Source organism: Rhamphochromis sp. 'chilingali' (assembly GCF_963969265.1).
Source record: "Rhamphochromis sp. 'chilingali' genome assembly, chromosome: 19".
In the NCBI taxonomy this organism is placed as follows: domain Eukaryota; kingdom Metazoa; phylum Chordata; class Actinopteri; order Cichliformes; family Cichlidae; genus Rhamphochromis; species Rhamphochromis sp. 'chilingali'.
Genome location: NC_137946.1, coordinates 12,613,213 through 12,626,349, shown reverse-complemented (window position 1 = coordinate 12,626,349; position 13,137 = coordinate 12,613,213). Strand labels below are relative to the sequence as shown.

The following is a 13,137-nucleotide window of genomic DNA, read 5'->3' as shown; positions in this document are numbered from 1 at the left end:
CATTATACAACCTCAGGTTTTTACTTAAACCTGAGATTTGAAAGTAGCACTGATATAGACATACATGGGTTATTGGAATATACAGTCCCCTGCCTCTTTATTAGATATATTAGGTAAAACAAATATCTAATCAGCCAATCACATGGCAGGAACTCATTTAGGCATGGTCAAGATTCGAAAAAAGTCCCCTGGCGTGATGAGTCTTGATTTCTGCTGCGACATTCAGATAGTCAGGCCAGAATTTAGTCCTGTCAAATAACGAAACCATGGATACATACTTTCAGGCTGCTGCATGTCAATATGAACCAAATTCTCCGTTTCCTGCATCTTGTGGAATCTGCCAAGAAGTAAAGCAGTTTTGAAGGCAAAAAGGGGTCAAGACCCTTAATAGTGAGGTGTGGCCAGTAAATGTAGTGTTAAAACTCAAAGCTGGCACACAGCAAACTTGGTTATCTGCTTAATTAGACATATGTGGCAGCAACCTGAACCTTCAGTCTCCAAAGAAATTTTATGTTGAATGCCGATGCATGTCATAGCTTTTCCACTAACTCATTGTTAACAGACTTTAGGTACATGGAAATGTCTGGCGGATGCTTTTGTCTTTAGACACCGGGGGGTGCTGCAGCTCATTCTGCATCTCTGACTCAGAAAATGAGGACTGTGAACCAAAAACAAATCTTGAAGAAAATTTGTTAAATCTATTTACAAGTTAGGCTATGAAGACTGAGTAGTGCCTTTTGTTAAGTGGACCCTACACAGTTGCTTCGTAGTAACAAAGGAGGAGTGACAGGAACATGAAGTCCAGGCAGACTTTTAGCACCATGATGTGGCTGAACACTGAAGTACATCTCACTCCGTTCACTGCTGTTGTGTGATACGAAACCGATGTCAACTGCAGCCCTCGCTGCAATAATACTATAATTCCCTACTGGGCATTTGTTGCAGTGCAAAGAAAAACAATTCAAACAGACTCAAATGCGATCAAGGTATTTTATTTTTCAAACAATCTGTATTAAGACATGAATTCATTCAACACAATCTTGAAAGTTTAAAGTTTAGTCTATGAAATACAATCTGGAGTTAATCTCTCACAAGGAACACAGACGCGCGCGCACACTAAAACATTGCAAAGATGTCTTTCTAAAAAACGAACCAAAAAGTTATTGAAAAAGAACAGGAGATATTGTGTTTCTGTCCAAAGAGCCACGTCGATGTAGAGCTCCCCATGTTTTGATCTGCCTCACTCCCCGACTACAGCTGCTAATCCTGTCACACGGGATTGATTAGAAATATAAGTTAGAAGAGAAGAGTGCCTCATGAGATGATTATCTATCAGCCATTTATCGATACTTAAGAGTTCACAAAGGCAGTTTTTGGATTACATCAAGCGTCCCAGCATGTGATTGTGTTAAACCGACATTTTTTTTTGTGTATGTGTGATTACAAACAAAAGTGAGAGCACAGAATGATTTTTGTAACACACAAACTAGCCTATGTTAAGTCTGCCGAAGGCCACTGGAGAATCACGACCTGCAAGTCACACTCGCATGGACAATTTTGAAACTCTTCAAACGCTTGTATTGCTTTAAATTAAAAAAAAGGAAGAAAGAAAGACGAACAATCCTCCAAACCTACAACTCAAGAGTCAAATCACACAAATTCAGCGGTCAAGTCTGTCCAAGCTTACGGCCAGACTGACGCAAATCTTCCCAGAAAACTAATGAGCTGTGAGGTTCAGGTCTTTTAATGGTCGTTGGCACAAAATGAAATAGCACTTTCACAGCTTAAGGTGCATTTAGGGAAATCATCAACCATAACCACTCGTCCGTCTTCCAGACCGCAACACCATTAGAAGATTTTCTGCTGCACGAAATGAGGCAACAAGCTGAGTGTTTGGGAGTGACGCTCTCGGTCGGGTTGGCGACAAACGTTTGTCAAAAGGCTTTCATGGTTAACGTTAATAATTTAGCTGCAGTGCTCTCCAGAAAACCTGCCAGCACAAACCATGCAGTTAAAATGACGAGAGTTAAGTGATGCTATGGCTTTTTGATTTTGTTTACATGGAAGTGATTATTTTTTTGTGTATGCAGGATATTTCACGCAACTGCGAATGGAGTACATTATGGAAGTTATGTGTTTAAAAGAGGGGAAAACGCACTGATTTTACACATCAAAGCTTTGCATACACTCAAGCTTGAGCTCTCCTACAATTTGGATGATTTTCATCTTTTCATAAGCCGTCCATCATGCTATATGTGTGAAGTAGCCAGATTCATGTTTAACACTTCAGAATCAGATCTTTTTATTTCCAGGCATGCATCCACTATCCTGTACACTGAAGCTCCCACAATCACACACTGCAATTTCAGTTAAAGATTCAGGTGTGCAAAAATGTAGTCTCAAGCAAGAATTTTTGTCGGCCTTCAGCCCCGAGCAGCGCGACCCGACATCACACGAAGCACCTACTGACACCAAAAACAGACTCTGACGTGTAAAATCAGTGGAATTACTTTCTATACTTCATGAAAACTAAAGATTATTGGCTCGTTTGTGGCGTGTGAAGAGCCGATGACCCCACACCACAGACTATTGGGCTCCTAACATCAGCGTACTTCTGTCTTCATGATCATTGCGATCATCTCCTGAGAATATTATCAGCCTGTCACACCTCTGTAGGCCATTTACACCAGAGGGCAGATCCAACCTCAAGTGTCTGAATCCCAGCCACATCTGACTCCTCCGCTAACAACAGACATGTATGTTTCTGTCTGGATAGATTTTTAAGACTGTCCACATATACACACACAGTTGTCACCTGCTTAGCTATAACAACTCCTAATTACACCCGGACTAGTTTAATGAATGACAGAATGAAAGGGGAATATTTGGTGGAGGGGGGCAAATAAAATATCCCATCTCTCCGTTAGACTCGGGTATAGCTTTGATCTCTCAGCCTTAAAATACATTGTGCTTAGATTAATAGAGCGGTACACACTTTCATATAAATACAAATCTGTCGTATAGATGTACATTCACTTTTTATTTCTCAATATAGACTCTTTTACATATTTTATAAAATAGGCTTCTCAGGATAAGTCACGCTACTCTCCCCACTACAACATTACACAATCAACATGTTAAAGAAGCGCTTAGATCACCTGTGCAGAATGAACCTACATTTTTAGGAGCAGACATCACTCACACACAAACACACACATACACACACAGTTTAACTTGATGTGTGCACATTAACTTTTGTTTTTTCCTCTACATATTCATGGCTTTACTCTATGCTGGCTCCTGCTGTGAGTACATCCTCAACACGTTACACTGGATTAACTGGACATATATTAACTTATCTGTTATTGCAATTCTCTCAATAGATTCTTGTCTGCTGATTATTTGAAGTTAGAATATATGTTGCCCAAAAAATAAAACAGAAAGAAAGAAAGAACAAAGAAAAAGCATTTAAAGTCCATTTAAGAGATAATATGGATTTTACTTAAGTGCACTTAACTGGCACAGGACATTAATCTTGACGAGGGAGCAAATATAATTGTGCCTCTTCTTCGTGTGATTTCAGTAAAGAGATTTTTGGGGGTGGGAGCGAGGGGGTGGGCATATAGGGGTGGGGAGTGGGCTCACAACCCTTCCAAAAAAAGCATCTCACCTTCCCGAGTCCAAGGCACTGCTTTAACTGTAAACATGGCAGATTGATAAAAAATAAGGATTTGATCATAGAAAGCACAAGTGCCAGAGCTCCGGGACGATTGTAGTTGTAGACGTTTGAAAAGTAGGTCATGGCACATAAAAGATACTTAGGAATAAAAACACATTCGCTTAAGGGGAAAACAACTTTGATACAGTACTATATAATCTATTTCAATGGCTTACATGCACACCAAAGTATCTGTGTGAGATATACTTGTAAATGTATGTTTGCTGAAGGTGCTTTCCATGCCCATTTATCGCATACTCTCAGAAAATTAACCACCTATTTATAGAACTTTCGATTAAACGCTCTGTCCTGAATTTACACTGCAGTCTTGATAGCCTTCTTCGTTTTTTAATGAATAAAATATATCTCCTTAGCTTAAAGAGCAGGCTTTAACAAACCTTCCTACAGATCACTGGCTAAGATTCAGTTTATAATTCTTATAATATTTACATAATAGTTCTTGATGTACAAGTTGGTGAACAAACAGCACATTTTCCCAGCAACCACGCTAAACATCCACCTCTGGCAGTGCAGTGAACCAAGTGACTCACTGAACAAAAAGCTCCATTCATCAAGCCTCTTCCTGATAAGGCTGCCTCATGCTTGTACCGTAGTGTTTGGTGTAGAGGAACAACCAATCTCTCGCTTAAGCAGCTTCCTGAAGTCTAATTCCCCTTAAAAAAATTAACAAAATCTAATCTATGCAAAAGAAACACAGAATCATACCATAACACCACTAACTCACATTTTGGATTGGTATATTGAAAGCAAAATATTGGTTAGTGATCTGTAGGAATAGTTTCTTGGTCAGCATCCATAAGCTCCTCTTTCCCTTTGGCCTTGCTTCAAACCTCTGCTGCAAAATATATACGGTGAACTTTGGCAGAATGTACAGATATAAAATATATTAAGTCTCGTGAGTTTCAGCTGTGCTCTCCAAAGTGCCTGATGAGATGGAGCCCTCTGCGGTACAGCAGAGTCCCCATTAATCGAATCTTTCTACTGGCCCAGGACAAATATGACTTCTATCACACACAGAGGGCTGTTCTACCGCAAATGCCTGGACAAACACTTCTCACGAAAAAAATCCACACTAACAAAATAGTCTAAGAACTAAAATATAATACAGTAGAGTAGATCAGAGTGGTAGGAAGGTAGCAAACCCTCCTCCCGTGTCTCACTAACATCCTCCTCCTCCTGACAAATCTCCCGTCCCCTCTCTCCCCTTCAGAGTTGCCGTCATACTCCAACACTGCTAGCCAAATATATGAACTCCCCTGCTCAAAACACTCCACGAGAATAGTATATATTGCAATATAATGGCAACGTAATTACAGTAAAATTAAAAATACCAGTAGGCTAATACCAATACAGAATCACTACATATAAATATCAAATTTGTGTAGTTTTGAAAATCTATGGAAACAAAAAAGTTTAGATACAAGCCTGATGAGACATACAACTGATCGTTTCGCCTAAACTACAAAAAGGCAAAGCAGGAAGTTTTCACCGTACTCATTCTGAGTACCGTATAGTATGGAGACTTCTGATTGATCGTTCAAAGTGAATTTATTCTGTTATTGAAGGATTTTAGGCTTATTTGCCAGTGATTAAGAACTGAATCATATTTTGGTTTGGTCAGAGAAACAAAGTAAGAGTTCCTTTAACTGTCTACTGTAGATTTAAAAAAAAGAAGAAGAAGAAGAAAAAAAAATTTAAACAAGCTACTTCGCCGGACTTTGTCCCTTTGTAATATGTTTGTAATAATTCTTTGAGCCTCCCTGAATCTGTAGAAGCCTCAAAATAACCAGGGGCCACGAGCCGTTGCAGGTGTTTATCGTCTCACGTCGGCTATGCAAGAGGCCTGCAAATGATTCGGATCCAAGTCTAAGGTGCTATCTATTTACAGCTTCATTTTGATATATACCATTAGTAAATAATGCCTTCCTCAAAAGTACTGGAGAACCATCAAGGAATGTTAACATACTTCACAATTAGGAACTAAATATTTACGACTGAACACGGGTCCACAAAGAAAAGGAAATCAAGACAAGAATATATACAGTACAAATGAAATAGATGGTATCAACATATGAAGCTCATCGGCTGTTTTTCACGGTATCCTCGAGGGAGAATGTTTTCACGGGGTCACGGTTGAAACTGCGTCTTAAGGAGTGTAAGTTGGAATGGATTTTTAAGATTGTTTTTGTATGTATCTGTGTGTGTTGTGTGTGCTATGTGTGTGTGTGCGTGTCTCTTTGGACTATGAGTGCTTGAGTGTGAGCTTGCTGGAGAGAAAAGAGAGAGTGATGTTCACGTTTGGTGCATGCGTTAGCGCAAATTTCGGATGCACTTCTTGCTTCGATCCCTGCTGGGGTCCTTTCACCAGTTCATGATGCAGTTTCTGTTCAACGTCATGAAGTAAACCTGGCTGCTGCCTCCGGACCGCACTGATGCGAAAAACACCTGAGGATAGACACAATCGAGATGCATGTTATTCCTTTTTAAAGATGTTACCAACAAGCTGCATCCAGGAGCTGATCAACGCTGTTAAAAGGTGTTAATGGCTGGGACGGTGTGCTGGAAAGGCACTCGAGGTAATCACCGATTCACATATAAATAACTCTTTGTGTATCTCATGAGCTTCGGGGTTCTGGTGACAAGATTACTTTCTTTCAGGGTAGCTGCACACCTCTGCAATCAGTGGCTAAGCTAAGCTAATCAGCTGCAGGCTCTGTGTTCATACTAAAAGCAGAGTTAACCTTCTACAAGTGTTTCTATGTTTACCTTATCATTTCTCTCGCAGAGGAACTTCAGCCGCTGAGCTCTTTTGTGCATAAAAACACCGTCCAAGTGGCCAGTCTCCACAGAGCGGATCTCAATGGCCTTTTCTCCCCAACCCATGATCTGGTTTGAGCAGATATGAGCTGCAGAGCACAGTGTAAGGTTAGGACCGGATTAACCAGTTACAGTCTTTACAATTCAATGCTGCTTGGTGTGACCCGTACCAACAGATGTAGGCATCTCGCCCCACTGCAGGACAACGTCCTTTATTATGCGCCCATATGTGTTGACGTAGACGCCCTCGTCCTCATAGCACAGCAGCATCTCCATGCCGTCTGAGCTGGGCAGGAACACGATTGCGTGTGGTGTCACTTGGCTCTGGATCTGTTTGAGATAGAAACCCGGAGGGATGAGCTACTGTCTGCTTTATATTTTACAAATCGTTGCCGTAAAAACTTACGTGAACGGGAATATAAATATCATAGTTGTTTCCAGAATCCACATCAATGGCGTGGAAGCCAGCGCAAGATCCATAGATGACCTTCAACCTCTGGCCTTCCTCCACTGTCAAGTCGACCAAGACAGGCCTGTGTGGCAAATCTGAAAAAGACTGGTTTAAAGGGGTGGAGGGTGATAGGATGCAGAAAGGGAGAATGAGAAGATAATCAACTTGAACCCGCTTCTGGTTGACTGCCCTTGCATAACTAATCCAGCTCATACGAAAGGGGAGACTTACCTTGAAGGCCATGAATTTGTGATAAGGCTTGGGCGCCCAAGCATAAACTTCCACCGCATTCTTCAAAGCAATCACCAGGAACTTTATCCTCTCGTATTTCACTAGACAGAACAAGCACAAGGCCATCTGACATCAGATACTTGTAATTAATAATTTACTGTGCCGAATGCATTCATCACCAATTTCTCAGGAGTTTAATAAAGACCACGGATAAAAAGCCATCATCTGTCACTCACCCACTTTGTAGTGTACACAGCCCTCCATCTCTCCCACTGTGGTCCAACCCTGCTTCTTTTCTACCTCAGGATCATTGTGGAGGATTTTATTCCTCAGCCATGCCAGGTAGTAGACACGCACTTTGTTTTTCTTGCCTTAATAGATGCACAGAGAGAAAGATCAATTATAAATCTGACTACATTATAGTAATTATTTAAGTGCATTTATATAATGTGGTTACATTATTTTTTTTTTATCCTGCAATTAAAGGTCGGGAAATTACAAAATGCCACTAATGGCACAATTAAAAATGCACGTTTTTCAGCCACAGCAACACAGTCTTCTCTCAGTCTACTTGCCTTTTTAGACTTTGGCCTCACAGAAAGGAAATTAAAGTTGAAGGGTCATTGTTTTTGACATAGCAGAGGAGACTCACAACATATGACACAGCTGTCAGTACAGTGAGTGAATAAAAAAAGCAGTGAGAGACAGCTTTGTAGGGGATAACAGACAACTTTTGTTAGTATTTTCAAATGTAGAAAAAAGAAGCTTATTTATCATCTCATGACCAAAGGACAGACAAACTTAACCAGCTGCAGCAACAGCAGTGGGCAGCAGTTGTGACCTGATATGGTGATGAGCAGGTTGAGGCCCTCCAGGACGTCCATCTGCTGGAACCTGCGAGAGTTGATGAGGGGGTACACCTTGCCCTGACCACTACGATCCAGTAGCTTCAAACCATTCTCCGTGCCTACCAAAAGGTTCACACCTAAAGACACACACACACACACACACACACACACACACACACACACACACACACACACACACACACACACACACACACACACACACTTCGGTAAGAGTGTTTGCATTTTGCATTGATATTTTTTCATTAATAAATACTGAACCGGGTCTTACCCCAAAGTGCAGCGCACAGGATCTCAGAGTTAAACCTCTTCTTATACTTGCGGATCTCTGGTGTGTCATTAGGAGGGCGTGTGTTGGTGGGATTGACATTCACCATGGATCCTTTCCTCACTTCCATCTTCAGCTGATCAAACCTGGAGCCTACACATAGAAGCAGCAATGGGAATGGCTTATTTGAAGAGGGAAAACACAAATCAGTACAAAATACATATATACTAATGTTTCAATAATCCTATTTTAAATCAACATTACATCCATTATCAAGTCATCAGACTTATTTTTGTAAATAAAGGAAAAGTATTCTGATGCAAAAACAAGGTTAAGGTAGTGAATATTTCGCTCACCACTGACAGATATGTTATCGCCTGTACCTCCTGGTGACTGGTACATCCCCAGATCCACAAAGGTAGTGAAAGAGGATTTGCCAGATGCCTTAACCAAACCTCTGGACTGATACTGGGAGAACAGGATGTGTGTGTTAGTTGTATATTCTTGTTTAAGTCTACATTTCTTCTGAAAATGTATTTTTCTTCCATCTCCAAGTGTTTTAAGTGCTTGTGTGACATCAAAACAGCTTTAAGAGCTGCACTACTGATATTTGTAAATGCATTCAGTTATGGGTGAACTTCGTGACTGATCTGATGGTAAATGTGGAACACATCGGGAGGGAGGGGGGAGGAGGAATTTAGGGCTGATATACTTAGCATCAGTAACACTTACATCGTAAACAGAGTCCTTCCCAGGAGAGGAGTGAGTGGCTGAGTCAGTGGGGGAGTGAGAGGGCTGCACCACATCTGGCAAGTTAGTGTATCCGTTATGGCTGCGCTTCTCTGGGGTCTTTCAGATGAAATAAACACAAAACAAACAAACAGAATTATTAAGTATTACATAATGATATGACAGACTCAGATTAGGATAATCTGCTGCACCAGTTACTCAGAAACATTTAGCACATAAACAGTGACTCTGACTTTGAAAAGTTACTTTAAATGTTCAATACTGTAACAATCAGTAATGGACATCGTGCAGTTTTCTGTCTCCATTATGTGAACGACCCCAAAATCATTATCTGAGTTGTAAAGGTTCTGTCATGCACAACCACTGGATGCTTTCCCAGTCGAATTTCTTTCAGGAAAAACTGAACATGCATGAGCTGTTTAAAAGCCACATTAAGGAAAATGAGTAACAAAGAAAATAAAAGTCTAAACTGACAGGAACCTACATGCACAGCCATAAAAGCTATTCATTAAATACAAATTTATCATAAACTTTTTCACAAGTTTATGATAAATTACACCCTATATGTCCTCAAAACGGTATCTTACACATACTCGGGAATGAATGAATGAAGAATCTCATCTGCACGCTGCTATAAAATGTGATCCTGTCAAGATAATATTTGACGTGCCCCGCCAGGCTGGAGGACTGTCACTGTTCTAATGTGTCGCAGAGGGATGTGGTGCTGTCACTGGAAATGGTTTTAGGATTTGCATTAAAAACTGAAAGCATTCAACATAAAAGCAATCAACATTCTTCCTCTGTGTGCTCAGTGTGTTGTGTATGTCATTTTAGCACCAATGGCAGACTATTTAATAGCACCATATATTTCCCTGGTGATCATTAGTATCCCTCAGATGGTATAAAACATGGACGCAGCTTCCAGGTCAGTAAAATGAAGCCAGTGCAGAAGTTTCTTAACCCTGAAGGCTACCAGATGGTGATAATTGTGGTTGCAAAAAGACATTCTGTCCTACAGAAGCATATGTGAAATCAGCATTATCTGGACCTCTGTAAACCTTCCTCATGAGTTAACGATGAGCTGTTTTGGGTCATACTGAATAAAAAATTAAGTCTAGTTTGTAAATCTTTGTCCCACTATGTCTCAAAAAGGAGAATTATCTTGGATAGACTCATTTCATCCCTCCCTTCCTCCCCATCACATCCCTTTTTTTTTTTTCTTTTAACTGAAATGGAGACTATAGAAACGCTATTCTCGAGGCTTCAAAACACAACATTAGAAACCAATCGATGGCATCATGGTAAAAATGTCCTCCTTTTATATAACTGTGGCCTGTCACAAATATACATTTTGTGCACTTTCAAACTCACACACATATGCACAAAACTACTGCACTTCGTTAAAAGTGACAACTCATTATGAGCCATCTGGAAGACACATGCTGTCATGGCTGTCTCTCAAAAAAAAAAAAATCAAAAGACATTTGACAATCTAACTCGGGCTGGCTAAAGGCTGTCTTCAGGCAACATAGACACTAAAATAAAAGGAGTTAAAAGAAAAGAATAATTAAAGTTACTAACAACAGCTGTGCAATACAGAAGCTGTGGTTTCACAACCTCGCAGTCCACTGTTACGCGACACAGTGTTGTACGTGTTCCGGTTTCTGATTCACTTGCGAGTGCTTGTTAAGCACTGGTGCAAAATGTGGAATCTTCTTTGCTTTCAGTGCATTGATGAAATCTGAAAGCTGCCAACATATTTATTTGTGCATGTACAATGACTCCACATTACATAATGTCTTCTTTATTTGGCCATTTGTATACACTGTATATGTAAAAAAGTATAACACTGTTGACGTGGACCAGAGGCTCTTGTCTTCCTGCTTTACAATATTCTGTGACACAAACTGTGTTGATTTCTCCGTGAACTCAATGCATTTTAAGCATCATTACATATACAGATGACTCACCCTCTGTACCAGCATGGTCTGATCCCCATAGCCTCCAGCTTGCTCTCCTTCTCCTGCCTCGCCCTCATCTTCATGAACCACCATGGTGTTGACTGAATCAGTGTCTGCATCTCTGTGGCTGAAATCAAAAAGGATGTAGGATGCTGATTTTACACAAGCAGGTTACTCTTCATTTAAAAGCAAAGCTCACACTGATCCCTGAATTGTAAGTATTAGTTGGTGTTACCGATCTGTGGGGCTTTCTTCCTCCTCTGCTCCCTCGCCGCTTTCGCTTTCTTCGCTACTCTCGCTGCTTTCCGAAGAGGACGAGTAATCGTTGGCTTTGACTGGAGGTCTTGGCGGCTCCTCGGCACGCTCCTTGGCAAAGAGGCCGTGGTCCTGCCAGACAGGATTGCACATAATCTCAGCTATCAAAGAAAATAGCAGCTAACACGACAGCATTACACAGTATGCAAGTGTTTCCCATATACTGCCTTTATTTGGTATATCGTTTTTTCCTAGTGGCACACAGACCAGGTCGCTGTCGCAGTGGCGTTTGCCCAGTCAGACCTGGACTTCACCATGTTGGACTGCAGCTGGTGAGATCCAGTGTGAGCTGGATCTCAAGAGCGAAGCATGTGAGTGAGGGTCACTCGACGAGCCTACAGAGCTGTCGAAGCTGCGGCCTGAGATGGTCCCATCGAAATCAGATCTTACACAGCAACACTAGCCTAATAAACAATAATATTTAATAATAAACCTTGAAACGCGTGTGTGCTTCGTTTTGTGTGCTCAACACAAGCACACCTTCCCAAAGCGAAAACTGCTGCTGCCACACATAAATCTAATTCTATGGGAAACACTTCATGTACTACTGATAAACAATCCAATCCAAAGACAGCTGGTAAGGCAGGCATCGGGATGATGAGCTGAAAAACAGCAGCGATGCAAATGACTCATAATGGATGCAGGTGTTTAGTGAAAGGTGTTCAAACTGCAACAGAATACATGCAAAGTCCTTAGAAAGGATTTTACAGAAGGAAGTTCATTTTATTCCAAGAATAAAATGAGATTTACGTGATGAAAGCAGGCAGTGTAGGGCATGCCTTAAATTCTGTACAAACACTGACAGTAAATGCAAATACCAAGTCATGCAGGAGCATCACAAGCACAGAAGAGACATTGATACTAACCTCCCCTATAGCTCTCTTGTAACTCTGCACATTTAAGGTAAAGTTAAAAAATAGGGATTTAAAAAAAGAAAGAAAGAAAAGGAGCAGCATATATCAGTACTGGCTCAGGAGTAAAGTTGAAGTGAAGAGAAAACCTCGAGTTAGTTTTCTATTAATTCATTTACAGAACAGGTGCATTTAATTTAAAACTAAGCGTAAGCACAGCGCGTTAGTGTGTTTTTTTATTTTACAGATGCTTGTCTGTGGCGAGCACCCCTTTGAGTTCTGTTAAAGCTGGCTATACAAGTAGGCACAGTGAGGAAACAGCCACTCACAGCAGGACGCCCAGGCCGGGAGGAGGTTCGAGATTCTCCTGGCTTGTGACGAGGATCGTGGGAGAGAATGGGCGAATCCATTTTGGAGGAACCTGAAAATAACAACGTCACAGAGAGTAGTTATGCTTCTGAAAATACGCTTACTGCAAAGACAGTCTGCTGAGAAATGGCACTGGGGAGATGGGAACTCACTGAGGATGCGATGCCTCTCTAAACTGCCCGTCTGGGGAAGATTGGATATGATGCTCATGCTGTCTCCTCTCTCCCAGCGATCATTGCGACTGAGATCTGGATTGCTGCCATGAGGTTAGAGTGAGGATAAAAATCAATTAAATCAAGTTGTCATAGATATTTATCCTATTAAAAAGCCACCAAAATTAAAGAAATCTCAGATCAAAGCATGTCTTCAGTACCTGGCTCTTACTGGGTGCCTTATACCAGAGGTTAGGTTGGTGTTGAGAGCTGTGGCGATAGACGCAGTCCTCTGTGGAATCTAAGAAAAACAATGGCAAAGTCTTACATTTTCCAGGCAGCAACAACTTTCATGAAGACTGTGTCT

The 13,137-nt window shown here is 41.0% G+C and overlaps 1 protein-coding gene across 2 annotated transcripts in view; it reads right to left on the bottom strand.

The window, feature by feature from the left end:
• Window positions 1-3,625: 3,625 nt before the first annotated feature.
• The window catches only part of mink1 (misshapen-like kinase 1), a 31,209-nt gene continuing 21,697 nt past the window's right edge, over window positions 3,626-13,137 (bottom strand). For both annotated transcript variants that reach the window (XM_080866803.1, XM_080866802.1), the window contains 15 exons: window positions 12,992-13,071; window positions 12,771-12,874; window positions 12,579-12,670; window positions 11,319-11,470; window positions 11,093-11,210; window positions 9,105-9,221; window positions 8,729-8,840; window positions 8,376-8,525; window positions 8,080-8,223; window positions 7,475-7,609; window positions 7,239-7,339; window positions 6,963-7,112; window positions 6,727-6,886; window positions 6,506-6,645; window positions 3,626-6,184 (listed from right to left, as the gene is read on the bottom strand). In XM_080866803.1, coding sequence (XP_080722929.1) covers window positions 6,101-6,184; window positions 6,506-6,645; window positions 6,727-6,886; window positions 6,963-7,112; window positions 7,239-7,339; window positions 7,475-7,609; window positions 8,080-8,223; window positions 8,376-8,525; window positions 8,729-8,840; window positions 9,105-9,221; window positions 11,093-11,210; window positions 11,319-11,470; window positions 12,579-12,670; window positions 12,771-12,874; window positions 12,992-13,071 — 1,839 coding nt within the window. In that variant the 3' untranslated portion in view covers window positions 3,626-6,100. The remainder of the gene's footprint in view (window positions 6,185-6,505; window positions 6,646-6,726; window positions 6,887-6,962; window positions 7,113-7,238; window positions 7,340-7,474; window positions 7,610-8,079; window positions 8,224-8,375; window positions 8,526-8,728; window positions 8,841-9,104; window positions 9,222-11,092; window positions 11,211-11,318; window positions 11,471-12,578; window positions 12,671-12,770; window positions 12,875-12,991; window positions 13,072-13,137) is intronic.